The sequence below is a fragment of the Indicator indicator genome, chromosome 35 (assembly GCF_027791375.1).
Source record: "Indicator indicator isolate 239-I01 chromosome 35, UM_Iind_1.1, whole genome shotgun sequence".
Lineage (NCBI taxonomy): Eukaryota > Metazoa > Chordata > Aves > Piciformes > Indicatoridae > Indicator > Indicator indicator.
Window position 1 is genome coordinate 6589806 of NC_072044.1, and position 18176 is coordinate 6607981.

Genomic DNA, 18176 nt, shown 5'->3' on the forward strand with positions numbered 1-18176 from the left:
ATCGTGCCCTGCTTCTCCAAACGGCCTGTCCTGGCATCTCCAGACCGGGCAGGAGCCTCCCGAGCTGCCACTGACTCATCCCTTGTCCTGCCTGCTCCTGCCCCTCACCCAGAGAGGAAGCACCGAGCATGGCCCCGAGCGCCGGAGGAGCCCAGGACGTGACAGCCGAGGATAGCTCAGGATTTGCTGTCTCTCCCTAAACCCTTCCTGCCTCCCAAACGGGAGGCTTAATCCCCAGCTCCCTCTGAGGTGCAGCCAAGCAGAGCAGATGTAATTAGTGCTAGGAGGCTCACCTGCAAACACTCTGCCTGTTGCAACCACCCCTTTGCCTTCCCCTCCTGCCCTGGCTGCTGCTGGGCTGATGTCAGCTGCCAGCATCCCTAGGGATGTGCTTGGGGATGGTCTGACCCCACCTTTGCAAACGATGGTTCCTGGCCACTTCAGCTGCTTAGAGCTGGCTTAAGGGATTCCAAGGACCATCCCACCATGGAGCTGGCTCCAGGAAATACAGAAGATGGTTCCTTGCCACTTCAGGTCCTTGGAGCTGGCCTAAGGGATCCCAAGGCTGCCCAAGAGCTCCTCTGCAAAGGCCAAGCAGCACCTCCCAGCCTCAGGCTGGCTGGGATGAATGAGCCCCTGGTGCTCATCCGAGGCACGGAGGCTCTGGGGCAGTGTTGTCCTCAAGGCAGGGATGGGTTTGCCGCAACTTGGACCCAGCCTCACCTCGAAACTTCTTGGGTGGGTTGTCCAGGTCCCCAGCAGCAGGCTCCACCACACAGCGATCGTCCACCAGCCTGCAAGGAGACACAACACAGCAGCAGGGTGTCAGGAGAGCAGCAGGAGGTGACAGCAGTGCCCAGGAGATCAGAACAGCTCCACCACAAACCAAAGCCCTGCAGTGCTGTCACCTGCCCCACAGCAGCAGGAGCTGCACCTCCTGTTTCCCACCCATCTGCTGCTTGCTGTCAATATTTAGCACAGCAACACAGCTCCTGCAGCAAGCAGCTGCTCTTAGCTCCTGACTCCAAGCACCACTTGGCCACCACCACCACCCACCCACCCACCCCTTTGGTTTTCAGCCTGCTCCCATGTGGCAAAGAGACACAAAGCAGCACCAACCCCCCATCCATGCTTGGTGCCAGCTGTGGTGCTGAGCTCTTTGCTCAGTGATCCATGAGGGAGGTTCTGATGCCTGTGTCCTGCTTTGCCCAGCTCCTGGCTCGGCTGGGTCCTCCCCACCCTGCTCCCAGCCTGTGCTGGTATTTTGTTATTCTGGCCCAAACATGCTTCAGGTTGGGTACCAGGAAAATTTTCAACCCAGCAAGGGCTCTCAGGCACTGCCCCAGGCTGCCCAGGGAGGTGGTGGAGTCCCTATCACTGGAGGAGTTTAAAAGCCACCTGGATGTGGTGCTGAGGGATGTGGGGCTGTGGGTGAGCAGCTGGGCTGGATGGTCCCCAAGGGCTCTTCCAGCCTCAACAGTTCCATGGCTCTGTGCTTCACTCAGTGGTTCTCCTCCTCTGGCTGGGAGCTCAGCCCAGCAGGACACAGAGGGTGTAGCTGCTGCAGATGGGGGTGGCAGGGCCCCCCCAAACCAGTTATTAATTATTATCTGATCAGAGGTGCTGGCTGTGCCCAGCAGAGGCAGCTCCTCCCTGCCCACCTCTTTGTTTTCCCAGTGTTGAGCAAAATCCTGCAGGCTTGGCCTGGGCTGCCAGGGTCCAGCCTGGGGACAGATGAGAAGCTGCCTTCCAATGCCACCAGAAGCAGCATGGCACAGGGCTCTGCTCAATGCCTGAAGCACAGCCTGGGGGAGTCACAGTGCCAGGGGGCACCTGGAGCTCATGCCCAGCCCATGAAGCTTTCCAGGGAACTGGGAGCTCCAGCAGGACAGGCTGGACTTGCTCACCCACTCCCTGCCAGCCCCTGGGAAGCGATGCAGGCACAGAATCCAGGCTGCTGCCCGGGGCCAGGAGGTGCCAAGCGTGTCCCCACCTGCGGAGGCTGGGACCAGGCAGCCAGGGAAGGTGTGAGTGGGGAGAGGCAGAGCAGGGTTTGGGTTGGGAAAACCCTCCAAGAGCATCCAGTCCAACCATCAGCCCAACCCTACCATGGCCACCAAACCATGGCCCAAGTGCCACGGCCACAGGTTTCTGGAACCCCTCCAGGGATGGGGACTCCACCACCTCCCTGGGCAGCCTCTGCCAGTTCCTAATCACTCTTGCAGCAAAGAAATATTTCCTCATCTCCAACCTAAGCCTCCCTTGGCACAATTTCAGCCATTTCCTCTCTTGCTATCAACTGAGACTAGGGAGAGGAGTCCAATCCCCACCTCACTGCAACCTCCTTCCAGGCAGCTGTAGAGAGCAATGAGGTCTCCCCTCAGCCTCCTCTTCTCCAGACTAATCACCCCCAGCTCCCTCAGCTGCTCCTCCCCAGCCCTGTTCTCCAGACCCTTCCCCAGTTTTTTTGTCCTTCTCTGGAGCTGCTTCAGCTCCTCAATGTCCTTCTTGGAGTGAGGGACCCAAAACCGAACCCAGGGTTCAAGGATATCCAATTCAAGGACATTCAAGGATGCAGGAATGACCTCATAATGCTGTCCCAGGAGGAAGCATCCTCTAGCTGGAGGATTTGCAGGGGGGGTTGGACAAGGTGACCTTTGAGGGTCCCTTCCAAGCTAATGCAATGTGTGACCTGAGCCATGGTGGGTAGCTCTGTCCCAGGGACACTCCTGCCCTGGCAGCCTGGGGATGGTTGGACTCAATGATCCTTGAGGCCATTTCCAACCAAACGATTCTGTGACTCTGAGCATGGCTGTGGCACAGCAGAGCCTGTGCTGTCCCCTCTGACTCTCAAACCCCCCCCCAGCAAACCCTGCAGCCAGAGCAGTGCTAGAGCTGAACAGGCTGTGCTGCAGAGGGCTGCCAAGGAAGCAGCTCTCCCGATTGATCCAGAGCCTTCCTGCAGCCCAGCCGTGCTCCGGAGGAGGGGAAAATTCCTCTCCACAGCTCGGCAGGGAGGAATTTGGCCTCGGTGCTGATGGATTGGGACCCCAGGGACCCCAGTGCTGCTCTGTCCTTGGCAATGAGGTGTGGGCTGGCAGCGTGCTCTGAGCACCCAGCCCCACCACCAGCTCCTCAGGCTTCCAATACAGGGAGCAAAGTAACTTTTTGAATGCTTTTGGTGGCAGCAGAAGCTGCAAAACAATTAGCAAAGGCTTAGAAGATTGTAAACAAACCCAAAGCCCAGGAGGGCTCAGCAGGCTCGGGAGGAGCTCTACAGGGCACAGACACTCATGGCCAGCAGCACAGGGAGTTCAGGGGGCTGCCCAAACACAGTGGCTTTTCCATGAGCCACCCCAGCAGGGAAGCAGTTGGGGGCATTCCCAAAGCCCTGCAGAGCTTCGGGAGGGCAGGGAAAGAGGTAAAGAGAGGAGAAACCAGAGCAGAGGCAGCTGCAGATGGGGGCTGTACCACACATCCCACCCTGCAGGAGATGTGCAAAGCCTCATGCCAGCCCCAGTGCCATGTGGAGGTGGTTTTGGGTCCTGTGAGTGTTATTTTGCTGGGGGACAGGGAGGAACAAGCACTTCAGATGCACCTGGAGTGACAACCACCAAGGGCTGAGCCCCAGCCCACCATGGATGAGGCTCCGGAGTGATGTGCTGACCCTTGGTGCACACCAGTGCCTGCAGGAGCAGAGGGTCCAACTCTTCTGTGCACTTCACAACCACCCGAATCCTCCACTGTCATGGTGAGGGGTCTCTGAGGAAGCCCCTGACCCTTGGGGCCCATTTTCAGTGCCGAGGTAAGCAGCAGAGCAGCCTTCCACCCAGCCCAGCCCCCCCTGCAGTGCCCGGCAGCGCCGCTCCAGCAGGCAGCACGTCAGACACTGACCTGCCAGGCTGCAAGGCTTAATTAGTTAATGATCTCAAGGCAGATCCAGCATCTTTAATCCCAGGATTACAGGCTCTGCAGGAATGCAAAGTGCTATTTCCATTAAACTGATACTCTGCACCAGCATTCCTGAGTGGAAAACTGCTGAAAGAGGAAAGGATCCTGACAGGGTGGACACAAAGCACCTGGGGCCAGGACAAGCTGCATGGATAAGCAGCATTACCACAGCAGGAAGGGGCAGATGGAAGCTCCCTCTGCTATTAGAGCAGCAGGGACATGTGGGCACAGCGAGCTGTGGGCATGGGGAGGGTGATTGCACCTCTCAGGTGTTAATTAGAACGCAGGCTGGTGGCTGCTGAGCACCTGGAGGATGACAGCTCCTCATGCTTTGCCTTTTCAAATCAGCCTTGGGGAGCAGGAGGGGCCAGATCCTGTGCCTGGCTGAGCCTGCTGCCCACAGCCCAGCACAGCAGGGCTGAACATCTGCTTAGCTTTAAGCCCTGCAAGTCATCAGGGTGGTTCCAGAGGGGCTCTCTATGTGCTCTGAGAGATGGAGCACAAAGTGAGTCCCTGGCCCAGGGCCAGCGCTTGGCCTCGAGCGAGGCAGAGCCTTTGCCCGAGGTCAAGGGGAAAGCAGCTCGGCCAGAGCTGCAATCCACAGCCCTTGGAAACCCTGAGCCTCCCCAGGGCTGGCAGCCAGCTGGGGCTAATGTGGAGGCAGCGTTCCTACAGTGTGAACCTGGGCTGAGGAAGAGGGAGCCTTCCTCAGCCATGGTGCACCCACTGCTGAGGGGAGCTGTCTAGGGGTGCACGGGGAAGGAGGGCTCTGGGGGAAGGGGAACCCCAACCCAGCAGGACAGTCCCATTACAAAACCACCAACCTCACCTGGAGGTGAGGAAGAGGAGGAGGGAGAGAAGGAGGAGCAGGGGAGGAGGGCAGCTGGCTGCTGTGCATGGGGCTGGGTCAGGTCGTCTGGCTCAGAGTGTGGGATGGGCACTGAGGCCACAGGAAGGAATAAAACCCAAGTGAAGGAACAGAAGGCAGCCACCAAAAGTGCAGCTCCTGCCCCACAGTCCTGGTGCTGCTCTGGGCCTGGTGTGCTCCTCCTCCCTGCAGAGCCTGAGTTCATCCTGACCCAGCAGGGCTGCAGTTAGCCTTTAACCAGCTGCACTTCCCTGAGCTGCTGCGTGCTGCACATCCACCTGCAGCCACACTGCTCCCCAGGCTCTATTCCACCTTCAGCAGCCATCTGCTCTCCAGGCAGGTTTGCCACCAGCCCTTGCTCTCTGCAAGCCACCTTCTGAGCCCCCAATGGGTCCTGGGAGCCCCCCAGAGATGGCAGAGCTGGGGTCACAGAGCCCCTGGCAAGCACAGGAACCTGCACTGCATTTCTGCTCCACTCTGGCTCCAGCCACTTGGTGCTGGCTCACTGGGGACACAGGATGAGATGGGGACACGCAACCAATGGTGTCCCCCAGGGCTCACAGAGGGGTCAGGCATTGGAGGTGGTGGGGTTACCATCCTTGGAGGTGTTCAAGAACATGGCCATGGCACTCTGGGCCATGGTTTGGTGGCCATGGTGGTGCTGGGTTGATGGTTGGACTGGATGACCTTAGAGGCCTTTTCCAACCCAAGCAATTCCATGGTTCTATGGTCAGGAGATTCCACAGGAACCAAATTGAGGTCTCCACATTCCTTCCCCTGCTGGACCACCAGTTTGATCCCCATAGGGCACCCTGCATCCTCCCATCTCATGAACCTCTCCTGGGCACCTTCCCATGTCCCCAAACCCACATTTGGCATCCCCAGTACACCCCCTGCCCCCCCATCTCTCCCTGTGTCACTCCCAGGACCCTAAGCAGCACAGCCAAGGGATGTGCCCAGCAGCCTGGCTGCCCTCAGCACCCTGGGACACTGCTGCTTCCCAGCAGCCAGCTCTGGCCCTGCCTTCCCATGGGAATTCTTAAGCCACCTCCTCCTTTTGAGCTGTTTAGCTAGGTTGGGTATTTTGGCTCAGAGTTCCCCCCCAGCCCAGCTCTGGTGCAGGCACCAGGGCTCCCCACCCTCGTTGGGATGTTTTTCCTCCTCCAGAGCAAACACCCACTGCAGAGAGAGGGTGTGGGGGACAAGGGTTTGTGCCTGGGGGCCTTTGGCAGAGTGATCTGGGGGGACTGGGAGTAGAGGAGGCTCAAGCAGAGGCTGTGTGGGCTCAGTCCCCAGCGAGAGCCTTCCCAGCCCAGGCAGGGCAGCAGGCAGGGCTCTCAGCCCCACCAGCAGTGACAGAGCTCTGGGGGCAATGGCTTAAGGCAAAGCACAAGCTGCAGGGGCAGAAGGCAGCATCCTCAGCCTGCAGCCCACCTTCCTCTCCATGCTCTCCTCAGACCCTTTCCCCTTGCTGGAGGTGTTCCAGAAAGGTGTGGCCATGGCACCTGGGGACATGTGTCGGGGGGTGGGGGGGGGGAGGCGGGGGGCCATGGTGGGGCTGGGCTGACAGCTGGGCTTGATGAGGGCTTTCCCAACCCAACAGCAGATCCCAGGGCAGAGCCTCAGCAGTCCCACAGCCCAAAGCAGTCCCTGTGCAAGGAGGGCTGGAGGGAGGAGCTCGGCCGGGCACACAGCAACCATGGGGCACGGGGCTGGCAGAGCTCTTTGCCTTGCAAATGAGCTAAATGAGGTCCTAAGCTGTGGCAGGAGGGCTCGGGAGAAGCACTCTGGGTGAGTCACCCAGGCCCTTATCACAGGAGTGATTTAAGGTGTGGTTGGGTCTCCCAGGTCTCCGGGGACAGGGTAATTAATTTCAGAGGGTGGGAAACAACTGAGGGAAAGCAGAACCCCAGCAGAGAGGGCTGCCCAGCAAAAGTGCTGCTGGGGCCTGGAAGAAGAAGGTCTCCAAGCAGCTGAAAGATGCTTTTCAGTTGCTTGGAAGTAAGACTGGAGAAGTACCCAGCAAAAAGGGGCACCTGGGGAGCAGAGCTGCAAAGGGATTGGATCTCCTAAGAGTCAAACCAGCTCCTAAAGCAGCACTGGGACAGGCTGGGTCTAAGCAGATCCTCCTCCAGACCCAGCCTCAGAGACAGGCTGGAGGGGTGCTCAGCGCTGGGGATAAGCTACAAGGGGACCTCTGCAAACAGGACAGTGAAGGCATCTTCCCTTCCTCCCAGCTGGGGAGGGCTGGGCACAGGCAGGCTGCACCCTGCACGTGCAGGACATGCCACCACCTGGTCTCAAGCACAGGGACACTGTGCCCGGGGCCTGCAGCCAGCAGCATCCTGCAGGCAGCTGGGGGAGGGCCAGGGTGGGCAGGGTCTATGTGTGCCCCGCGGTGGGGCACCGATGTGTGGGCGCCGGCAGGCAGGGCCCCGCGGGAGGCAGGCATGTGGGAGCAAGTGCATTCAGCATGGATTACAGAGCTGCTGCCCCGGGAATCCCATCCAAGGCAGCATTCCTGCCTGGGCTCAGCCTCTCCTACATGCTGCATGGGGCAGGCAGGCTGCCACAAGACCCTCAGCCACCTGCTCTGGGGCTGAGGGCAAGGTCCCTGCTCTGGGCTAAAAAAAAAACCCCACCCGTGCCCCAGGGCATCCAGCAGCCCTGCCAGAGCCCTCCCCGTGGTGGGGACACAGCTGCTGCCTGTGCCACCTGGCAAACCACCCCGGTGGGAGCAGTGAACCAGTGGATGGAGAAGAAGATGGTTGAGGGTCTAGGCCTGGCTTTGCCCAGATGCTGCTCTGGCAGCACCTGTGGCTCACATGGAAACAGGAGGGACAAGGAAGGGTTCCCCAGGCTCTCCACTCATCTCCCCGGGTCAGGCTGAGAGCCTCATGCCCATGCTGGCATGTCCAGGAGGCTGCAAGGAGCTGGCAGTGCTCTGGTTGCCCCAGCCCTAGGCAGCACTTTGTGGCCATGGGCACCTGCGTGCTGGGGACCCTGAAGTGACTTCCACTGATGACCAAACGTCCCCCAAGGGGGAACAGTGAGAGCCATCACTGCCTGTGCCAGGGGCCAGCTGCCTGCAGCCACACTGTCAGCACTTTACCATCCTGCATCCCAGGAAGGTCCTGGCTGCCCAAGCCATCCTGCTCAGCCACACACAGTCCCCTCCTGACCCTGCTGAAGCCACTTCCACCCCCCCAGCCTCTAATGGGTGTTGGGGGGAACAGTTTCTGCCCAGGACTGCTGGAGAGGGTGGATTACAGGGTCACATCCTGCCCCCAGCAGCCAGGAGAGTCCAGAGGCACCCACCCTGTCCTGCCTGGCACCTGTGCCCACCCTTGATGCAGCACCCAGAGCTTCCCAGCCCCCTTTCCCGCCGAGTTCGAGCTCAGCACCACTTTCTCTTCCCACCTCACCCTGTCCCACCACGGTCCCCAGCTGTCCCCGGGACGGGGCTCGCCGGATGGTGGTCAGAGGAGCCCCGCACTCACCCCAGGGTGCTGATGAAGCCATTGACGGAGCCCTCGGCGTACAGGGAGACGATGTCGCCGATGTGCAGGAAGCTTGACAGCTCATTCATGGTTGCCTTCAGCCCGGCGCTTCTTCCTCAAGTCACCTTCCCGTGCCCGAATCCACCATGGGGCGAGGGGCGCTTGAATGGCTTTGGGGGACCTTGCTCCGGGGGCGGAGGGGGGGAGTTCTCCCAGGTTGGGTCTTGCTGGTTCCTTGCGAGCAGCGAAAGGGAGCGGGACGGAAGAGCCCCACGCACAACTTGTACTACATGTGGAGTGCGGGGAGGGAACCAGGGGAGCCGGCAGGAGGAGAAGGAGGAGGAAGAGGAGGAGGACAAGGAGGAGGAGGAGGAGGGATGGGGTGGGAATGAAGCTCAATTAGAGGTTTGCATGAGATCTGCCCGGCTGTCCGTGGCTCTGTCTCCACACAGCTTTGCTACCTGCAGCCAATGGAGAGCGATCAGGAAGTCCCTGCTCGAAAATGCATGCAAATAGTTTTGGCCTGGGAGGAGTACCGGAGCCGCCTGGGGAGGGGAAAAGGATGCCCCAAAAGAAGCCCCACCCTCAGCTCCCTGCCGCCTGCTTTGGGGTGAGGGGGGCCACGCACCCTCCTCACCTCGAGTGCCCCCCAGGACCAACACCCTGCGGGCGGTGTCACTACCCTCCTGGGTCCCACTGGTTCACTCTCCCCACCCGGCAGGCTTGGGGTGCTTGGTCCCTGTGCCCCAGAGTAGAGACCCCCCCCAGGACAGAGACCCCCAGCTGTCCCCATTGGGGTCTCCACAACTTGCTTCTCCTCAGCCGCAGCTCCACCACTTGGAATAGCTCTGGAGGCTTTCCTGGGAGCGATGTGGATCATGGGGTGTCCTTGGCAGTGATGGGGGTCTCAGGGTGTTCAGGCTATGCTCTTGCTGTTTGCTTCAGCCCCCTCCTCACTTTGCAGCAGGAGCAGACACCAGGAGCCACCATCCCTGGCCCTATCCTACATCCCAAGGGTCACCCCCTGGCCAGAGCTTCCCCCCACCCAGGGCAGCCCAGGGAATCCTGTACCACCCAGAGCAGGGGAAGCCCCAGGTGAGGACACAGCAGCTCTGGCTGGATTGTTCTGCCCCAGGCCAGCACTTGTGGCTTCCTGAAGCCCAGCTGCCACCTGTCAGCCTGCTGCTCCCACACTGGTCTGGCTCAGCCCTGCTCCACCTCTCAGGCCTCCTCCTGCCCCTGCACCATCACCCAGACCTTCCCCAGCTCAACGTAGGAGCTGTTTCCCTGCACCCTGAGCCATGGTGACACTCCAGCCACTGTCACAGCCCTGCTCAGGGTTCACCCAGCACTGCTGACCCAACCCACCCATCCCCACCAGGAGCTGAGGGCATGAAGCAGTCCCCCCCACCCCTCCAGAGCCTACCCACGAGGAGCTGAGGGCATGAAGCAATCCCCCCCACCCCTCCAGAGCCTACCCACCAGGAGCTGAGAGCATGAAGCAGTCCCCCCACCCTTCCAAAGCCTACCCACCAGGAGCTGGGAGCACAAAGAAGTTCTCCCACCCCTCCAAAGCCCACCCTAGTCCCTGCAGCCTGTAAGGAACTTTCCCACAATCAACCCAACACCACAGGGCTGGGTGAGCAGCTCCAGGCTCCCAATATAACACTGGTGGTAAAGGACCACATCTTCCCAGCATCTTCTGGACAGCACAAGTGGCCTAGTTCCTCACTTTAATTAAAACTTGCCTGCTGTAAAAACAATATCAGGAGGGGGAAAGGAAAGGGGAAAAAAAAGGCAGCATGATGCTTTTCTCAGTGATTTCCCTCCTGTCCTCTTTTCTCACAAACAAACAGCCAGGTCTCAGGGATATAAACCTTGCCCTAAATAGTGGTTTATATTTTTTAACACGAGGAAACGGACAGGTCCCCTGGCAGAACAAAGGGGAAAAAAAATTAGTGCAATTCCTCTGAGGGAGATGTGAATCCAGGTCCATTAGGAGCAGCTGCATTTCGGTACAGGACAAATTTAGAAGCCTTTATCTCAGGGCAACAGAAGGGGGAAAAGAGAAGATCATAAGGGAAAAAAAATGTGAAAAAATAAAAGCAACCTTGCTGCTGTTAAAAGCAAATGAAGGGCTCACAGCAGGAGCTCAGAGAGAGCCCCCAAGGAACCAAAGCCCCAAAACAGCTGCTTTGATCAGAGGCACAAGTGGCAGCTCAGCTGAGGAGCACCATGCCATGCCCAGCCAGGTGCCCACACCAGTCCCACTGAGCCAGACACCACCTCTCCCAGTCTGGCCCAAACAGGGCTCCCCACAGCCATCCTCCCTGCACCCCAGGGATGAGTTGTGTTTGCAGAGGGTGAGCAATGGAAGTCATCTGGCAGTTCAGAGGAGCCCAGCACAGTAACCAGGCAGGCAGCTGCCTCCTTCCTCCCACCAGCAGAACAGGGAGCAGCAAGATGAAGCCTCTTGAAGTCCCCTTCCCATCCCATGGCAGGAGGCAGCCCCTTCCTCATGCTCGATGCTCACCAGCCCAGCCCAGCCCAGCTCAGTCCAGGACGGGCAACTCCGAAGGCTTCAGGGTGCACCTGCACCTCCCCTGCACCCTGGGGCTGGTCACATTACATTTCCAAATCCCTCTTGGATGGAGCTGGGATGGATGAAACCCTTCCCATCCTCCAGCCCTGGGAGATCAACAGCTCCTTGGCCAAGCAGCTGGGACAGAGCAGCTCCGTGCCTGTGCTGGACACAGTAAGGGACCCTCAGCATGTCCCAGCCAAGCTTTGCCACAGGCAGCTGCCCTCAATGCAGCTTAGAGCCATCTGGCTGCCCACCCTGAATGTCCCCACTCTGCACAAGGCCTCTGGGCTCTTCCTAAGCTTCCAGGACATTTTGTGAGTAGGTTCAAACCCCAACACACTGTGGGGAGCCTGCAGCCCTCAGCTGCCTGAGGAACCCGGGCCGTGGGGATGCTCAAGGGCACACACAGTGGGCTGGGCACCTCCCTGTGGCAGGGCTCGTTCCCCCAGGCCCCGAGGCGATAAAGAGTTAAAAATAAGAAGCATTTCCTTCCTTACCCCCTGCCTGAAGCCACGTGGTAACGAAAAGCTGGGAGCTGCTTGCTGGCTCCTGCAGAGGAAGCTGCTGCGGAGCAGCGGCCGGTGAGTCAGGCCAGCAGCAGCCATCCCCAGCCCTAAGGCACAGCCTCCATCGCTGGCAGGGCTGGAGCCACATTCCTTTCACATGCTGAAATTGCTCCTTTGCAGCTCAGCAAACTTTCAGGGCCACCTCCCTCTCCTTGCCCCCTCAGCCCTGCCCACAGGATGCTCCTTTGCCCATAGCTCCCCTTTACCTGCACCCCCCCTGCCAGTGACGGCCCCTGGCAGCCAGCACTTCCTTACCTGGGTGCTGTTGGCTTCCCAGCCATGCCACCAATGCTCAGCCAGGATTGTAGCCCCCCTAGGGCTGGACAGGAGTCAGCTGGAGCTTGACTTTGCCCAGATGCTTTAGGAGCAAACACATCACTGATAGAGAGGATGGGGAGCAGGGATGCTGGCTGGGGAGCCAGGTGGGTTAGTGGCACCCATGTAGTGCCTCAGTGCCCTGCCAGGTCCCCATCTGCCTTGTGCATGGCTCTCCTTGGGCATCCCAAATCAAGGCTGGGAGCTCAAGGGTGAAGCCATTTGGAAAAAGAATGTGAAAAATAACTGCAGCCTCCTTTGTGGGAGGAGGAGGAAGGGAGACACTCAGTCCCTTGTGCAGAGTGGGGAGCAGGAAGGCTCTGCTGGCAGCCCTGCACAAGGAGGGGATTCTTCTGCCTGCAGGCATTTGCCCCCTGGTCCTGCTGGCCCTGGGTGTGCCCTGACCCTGCTGCTGCCTACAGATGCAATACAGAGGCTGTCCAGGCTCTTTGTGGTCCCTTTCACACTGCTGCACCATCCTCCCACCCTGCCCACCCCACACAGAGCAGCAGAGTTGGGCCAGGACTGGCTCCAGGCTCCAGCCACCAAAGAAAAGGTGAAAAAGGGTTGGTTCAGCCTTATTTCTCCTCCTGGGTGACGATTTCAGAGCCTAGAGTAGCTACCACTGCCCACCCCTCATCCTGGGGTGCCGAAGATGCTTCCTGCACCTGCAGTGATGAGGCTTAGATCCCAAATCTGCTCCAAACCCAAACCTCCACCCCCAGCAACTGTTTGAAAGGCAACCCAAGGTCTGCCAGGGCAGGACTGAACCCCCTTCAGGTGAGTTCATTAACCAGCAGAGATGAGGAGCACTTCCCTCCTGCCTGTCCCATCTGTGCCTCCGCTGGTGCCCGGCTGTCTCCGGCGGTGGCTGCGTGGAGCATCCCTGGGGAGCAGCCACACTCTCCCAGAATAGCTCTCAGACTGGATGACTTTGGCCCACATCCTCAAAGGTATGGAGGCTCCAGGTTACCTCACAGAACAGGAGCCTTCCCTGCAGGGTGGCAGGAGATGGCCTGGTCCTGCTCAGGCTGCCCTCGCTGTGCACAGGTGGATGCCCACACACTGCTCTCCCCCTGGGCAGAGAGAAGAGGATGCCCTAGGGGAAAAGACGAAACAGAGCAATTCCTCCAGCCCTACCACCTGCTGCTTTCACACCCTCCTGCCTACACATCCAAACCTGAAGGTGGCTGCATCCTGCAGGGCGGGAAGAGGGGCAGGACCCCCCTGCTGCCACCCAGCCTCCTTCCCCAGAAGGGTTAAGTGATGCTCAGCTGGAAGACACTTTGTACTTGGGTTTAAAAATACAGCCAATGCCCCTGTGGCTCAGCTCCCTGCAAGGCACAGGTAGATTTCCACACTTGAGCCAATAACCTTCCCAGAGGGAAATTTAGGCTTTTTATGATTAAAAGGGGAAAAAATAATAGTGGAGAATTAAATATAGTACAAGGCAGAGGACAATTAGCAGCTGCCAGGAGCGACACCAGGCCAAGTTTGGGACAAACGCTGTGGTTGTCTGGAGAGCAGCAGGGCTGGGGACACAGGAAGCTGCCTGGGGCAGGGAGGGACTCCTGGTCCTTGGCAGATGGCCCTCGGGAGCCAGGACCCAGCACGACCCAGACCCGGAGCGGCAGCCTGCCTGGGCTGGCCACACCTCAGGGGCAGGATTCGGTCCCTACCTTCACTTTATCAGGAGCAAATGGCAGTGTTTGCTCAGGCTTGGAGCTCCCCTAATAAGCAAACAGAGGTTATTTGTGGGGTGGAGCAGGAGCAGGAGCAGGGGCAGGGGCTGGGGCTGGGGCTGGGGCTGGGGCTGGGGCTGCCAGCCACGGGCCGACAGGGTCAGCCGGCAGGGCAGGGCCAGAGGGGCGAGGGAAGAGCTCTGCTCCCCATTTCCTGTGGCTGCTGGTGCCTTGCCCGAGAGGTTTTGTGTTGCACAACCCTGGCTGGCTCTGCCGGCCGCTGTCCTGCACCTTGCTCCCCGCCTGTGTGCAGCTACCAGCAGGCTGCTCCACACTTGCACAACCCTTCTGCCCCAGAGCTGCTGGTTCCTTGCCCACTGGAATCATGCTCTTGTGGGAGCATCACTCACAGCTTTGCTGGCTTAGCCCCAAGGGCACACTGGTGACAGCCTGGGCAAAGCCCTCTCAAGTCCTCCTTGCTCCTGCAGCTCAGGGCAGGGACCCAGGCTGGAGTGCCCTGCATGGTCCCCATCAGCTTTTCAGCCCTGAGCACTGCTGGAATCACTTCACACCAGCATGTCTCAGCCCCTGAGGAACTTCAGAGGGATCTGCTTCAAGCCACGCTCCAGCCTGGAGGAGCAAGCAGCAGAGCCTCTGCTCTCAAGAGCTCTTTGGGAGATGGATTGCCAGCCCAGGCAGCACTTCCTCTGCTTCCAAGTGGATCACGCAAGCCTCTTGCCTGGCTTGTGGTCAGCAGGCAGCAGTGAATGAACAACAAAACTTATCAGGGAGCAGATGGGAAGTGCTCTGCAGCTGCAGCCCGGGACGGGCACAGTGCCCACCTCCACGTGCTGCTGGGGTGCAGGATGGGCTCAAGGTCCATCCCACCCCCTTCCAGCTGGGGCTGGGGCTGCTCTGCTGGGCTGGTTTTACACAGGGAGCAGCTCTGCACCCAGTCCAGCTCCTCCTGGAGTGGTTCTGGTGTGAAGGGTTCAGAGATGTGTGGGAATGTCACAAAGAGAAGGGACAGAGCACTGAGGAGCTGCCTGCCTGCTGCAGACCTGTCCTGCCCCAGCCTCCATTTCTCCCTGGGAAGTTTCATTTAAAATGGCTGATCTGAGGCTCATCCCTCCTCCTCTCCAGCTTTTTGAGACAAGTTAGTGCCAATCAGGCTAATTACAGCCCTGGCTGAGATAACCACAGCCTTCCTGCTGAATGACAGCCTGGGTTACCATGTGGCTCAGGGCCAGCAGCAGCTGCCACCCTGTCTGGGCCCAGCCACTGCCTCCATCGCATGCCCAAGGCACTGGGGGGGGACAGACAGCTGCTGCTCCCCTCCAGAAAGGGTGTGCTGAGCGTGGGGGAGATGGGGGCAGCCCTGCCTGAGCCCCTGATTGCTGGGAGGGTTTCTGGGCTCCCTCCATGAGCCCATGAAAGGAAACACTCTGCTGGGTGGTTCTGCAGGGGTTCGTCAGCTCCCAGCACAGGCTGAAGGGTACTGAGCATGGGACTTCACTGTGCCCCCATCTCCCTGCTGCAAGAGGGGTGCTCTTACCACAGCAGGAAGCCTACCAGCAGCACAGGGAGACCCCCACAGCTGCAGTTAAAGGGCAGGGGTGGGCTCCCTTGGGTGGTGCTGGATCAGAGAATTGTGTTCTCAGCTTCTTTCTTGCTGAAATTTGCTCAGCAAAGAGGGAAAGGGAAGATGGGGTGGGGATAACAGTGCCTCCTGGGGCACATTTCTACCCTCACACTGATGGATGTCCCCAGGTGAGGAACATCCTCACTCCCAAACCCATCTCATGGTGCTGGAGCATGAAGAGTGGCTGGATGTGACCCTCAGCAGCCATCAGCTGTGTGGTAGATACCTCCATCCCCCCAGCGAGTGCTGGGGAGGAAACAGCCCTGGGAGGATTGATAATAAGCAGACTCCGATCTGATTTCAAGGGACTGGTCACATCCAGTTCTGACAACAGCCCCTGCTGGGTGTGATCAGGGCAGCACCAGGCTCGGGGAGGGCAGGAGAGGGTTGGCTGCTCTGCCCTGCTCTGTCCCAACACCTCCTGCAGCAGGATATGTGCTGAAGTGGTGCTGGAGCAGCCGGATGTCCTCAGGTCCTGGAGATCAGCCTGCACCTCCTCGGGATGAGTCACGCTGCTGTGCCAGGGCGGTTGGTGAGGCAGCTTCCAGAGGAATGCACTGAACAAAGACCCAAGCCCAGTCCCTTCTGCAGGGAAGAGTTAGTCAGGGCTGTGCCGCACGCTGCTGAGTCACCCGGAGCCACCGAGCCCCGGGAGCAACGGCTGGGGAGGGTGGGAGCTGCTGCGGACTGGCTGGACATGTAAATGAAGCAGGAGGTGGTGGGGATGCCATAAGCCAGGAGAGGGACAAGGAAGGGCTGGGCAGAGTTTAGAGAGAAGAAAAAAGGAACCATCCAGGTCTTTTATTTGCAGGGCTGGAGCTGGCTGTAAAAGTTACAGGGAATATTAGGTTGCATTTTATAGGCCACCAACAGACCCCAAATCTTCTTTAGATGCTGCAGCAGATGCAGCCTCCTCCTGCCTGAGGCAGAGCAGCAGTTGGGCCACAAGTTCTGAAGGCATCTTTCTGGTGAAGGTGCTGCAGCCCTGGAGCAGGCTGCCCAGGGAGGTCGTGGAGTCTCCTCTGGAGAGCTTCCAACCCCACCTGGATGTGTTCCTGGGTGTCCTGCCCTGGGTGCCCCTGCTCTGGCAAGAGGTTGGTCTGGATGAGTGCTGGAGGTCCCTTCCAGCCCCTCTTATTCTGTGATTCTGTGGATGCAAGGCAGGATTCCAGCTGCCATGGTGGATGGGCAGGGGATGCTCAGCCATGGCATGGGAATGTCCTGCCCACAGCTGCCTCGCCCCCTCCAGACCTTGAACCACTTCCCTCCTTCGACGCAGAAGGCAAAGGATTGCCCTGAAAATGAAGTCTTTGTCTGGGCAATGCTTCTCCCTCCCGTGCCTGGGCTGTGAGAGCTCTTTGTTGGTTGAAGGCCAGCCTGGTCCTCAGCCAGTGTGAGAGCATCAGCACAAGGGCAGCACTCTGGAGGCTCATCCGAGCTGCCAGGGTCCGTGCCCGTCAAACACCCTGCACAGAGGAAGTTCTGTGTGTGAGGGAGCAGCCCTGGGGCTGAACAATACCAGGCTACATCCTCAGTGGTTTCAAATGTGGGGCACAGGTTGTGGAGCTTGCTCAGGGATTTTAGAGCACCTGTAATAAATGGGACCTCAAGCTGGAGGCGATCTCCTAGAACCTCCCAAGCACCATCACCCTGCAAGTGGGTCATGATGAAAAATAAATTAGTGTGAGTCCACAGAAGCCAGCAGAGCTCTCTGCCTTCCACAGGCTGAGGATCCAGATGAGTATCTCATTTGAAAGAGATGAGTGTCTCATTTAAAAGGTCTTCTTTTATGTTGGCTCAGAATCATTCTCACATCCTAGTGTCTCACATTTGTAGTGCAGCTTTACAGCAGCTTGGTGAGCCCTGCAAATCCCAGGCTGGAAATCATTTCAGGCACTGGGCATCTATTTGACTTCCTGGTGGTGCAGCCTCCTCCACAAAGGAGTCCAGGGCTGGTGCTGCTGAAGGTGCAGAATCATAGAACCATGGAATGGTTTGTGCTGGAAGGGAGATCAGCCAGTTCCAACCCTCCTGCCGTGGGCAGGGACACCTCCCACCAGCCCAAGTTGCTCAGAGCCTCATCCAACCTGGCCTTGAACGCCTCCAAGGATGAGGCATCCACAGCTTCTCTGGGCAGCCTTTTCCAGTGCCTCACCACCCTCATACTACAGAGCTTCTTCCTAATGTCCAATCTAAATCTGTCCTGCTCTAGTTTCAGACCTTTCCCTCTCCCCCTGGCACTCCCAGCCCTTTTCAAAAGTCCCTCCCCAGCTCTCCTGGAGCCCCCTAACCCATGCCAAGCACCTCATCCACCAGCTAAGCAGATCTGTAGAGCAAGAGCCAAGCCACACACATCAGGACAAGGTCACAGCCAAGCACAGGACGATGCAGGGAGCTGGATTGAGCATCCCAGTGCCAGGCTGCTCCCACTGGCACAGCGATCTCCATGAGTGGAAAAGCTGCAGCATTAGAGCACTCCAGCGCTGGATCATCACCTCCTGCTGGCCATGGCAAGACAAAGAGGTCTGCAGAGCCTGCTGCAGCTCACAGGGTCTGAGTGGCCTCTCCTGCTTCTAGCACTACCTTGGTGTTTGTAAATAACCTTCTTAAAATACCTCCAGCAGGATGTGAGAGCATCACAGGAACCTGCAGCTCCTTGGCAAGGCAATGGGCCCGACTCTGCCCTCAGCTCCTGCCAACCAGCCTGCCCCCAGCATCACCAAGGCCAGCTCAGGGTGGGTGTCCACTTCCCAGGAGCACAGGGGAGCAGCAGAGGGACCAGCCCCACGCAGAGCAGGGATGCTGTGGAAGTGACCTGCTGCTGCCAGACCTGATTCAGCAGAGGACAGCAGCTGCTTCCCACAGAGGTGCACACAGCCCTGAAACAAGCAGCTCTGAAATGACTCAGCCAAGGCAAACCCTTCCTCCTGACACCTCCTTGGGCTGGCGTGTGACACATGGCCTGGCAGAGGCAGCTGCCTAATAATACCTCCATGTTCTGGAGAGCCTGGCTGGGGCCAGCTCAGCTTCTCACACAGCTCTAGTTGGAGCTCAAGGCTTCTGAGGAT

The 18176-nt window shown here is 59.0% G+C and overlaps 1 protein-coding gene across 1 annotated transcript in view; it reads right to left on the bottom strand.

Annotated features, from left to right (window-relative positions):
* ITPR3 (inositol 1,4,5-trisphosphate receptor type 3) overlaps positions 1–8408 on the bottom strand; it is a 44662-nt gene extending 36254 nt beyond the window's left edge. Inside the window, exons 1-2 of the mRNA XM_054395839.1 lie at positions 8320–8408; positions 724–794 (exon numbers count right to left, since the gene is read on the bottom strand). Of these exons, the coding sequence (XP_054251814.1) occupies positions 724–794; positions 8320–8408 (160 nt within the window). The remainder of the gene's footprint in view (positions 1–723; positions 795–8319) is intronic.
* Between the last annotated feature and the right edge of the window lie 9768 nt (positions 8409–18176).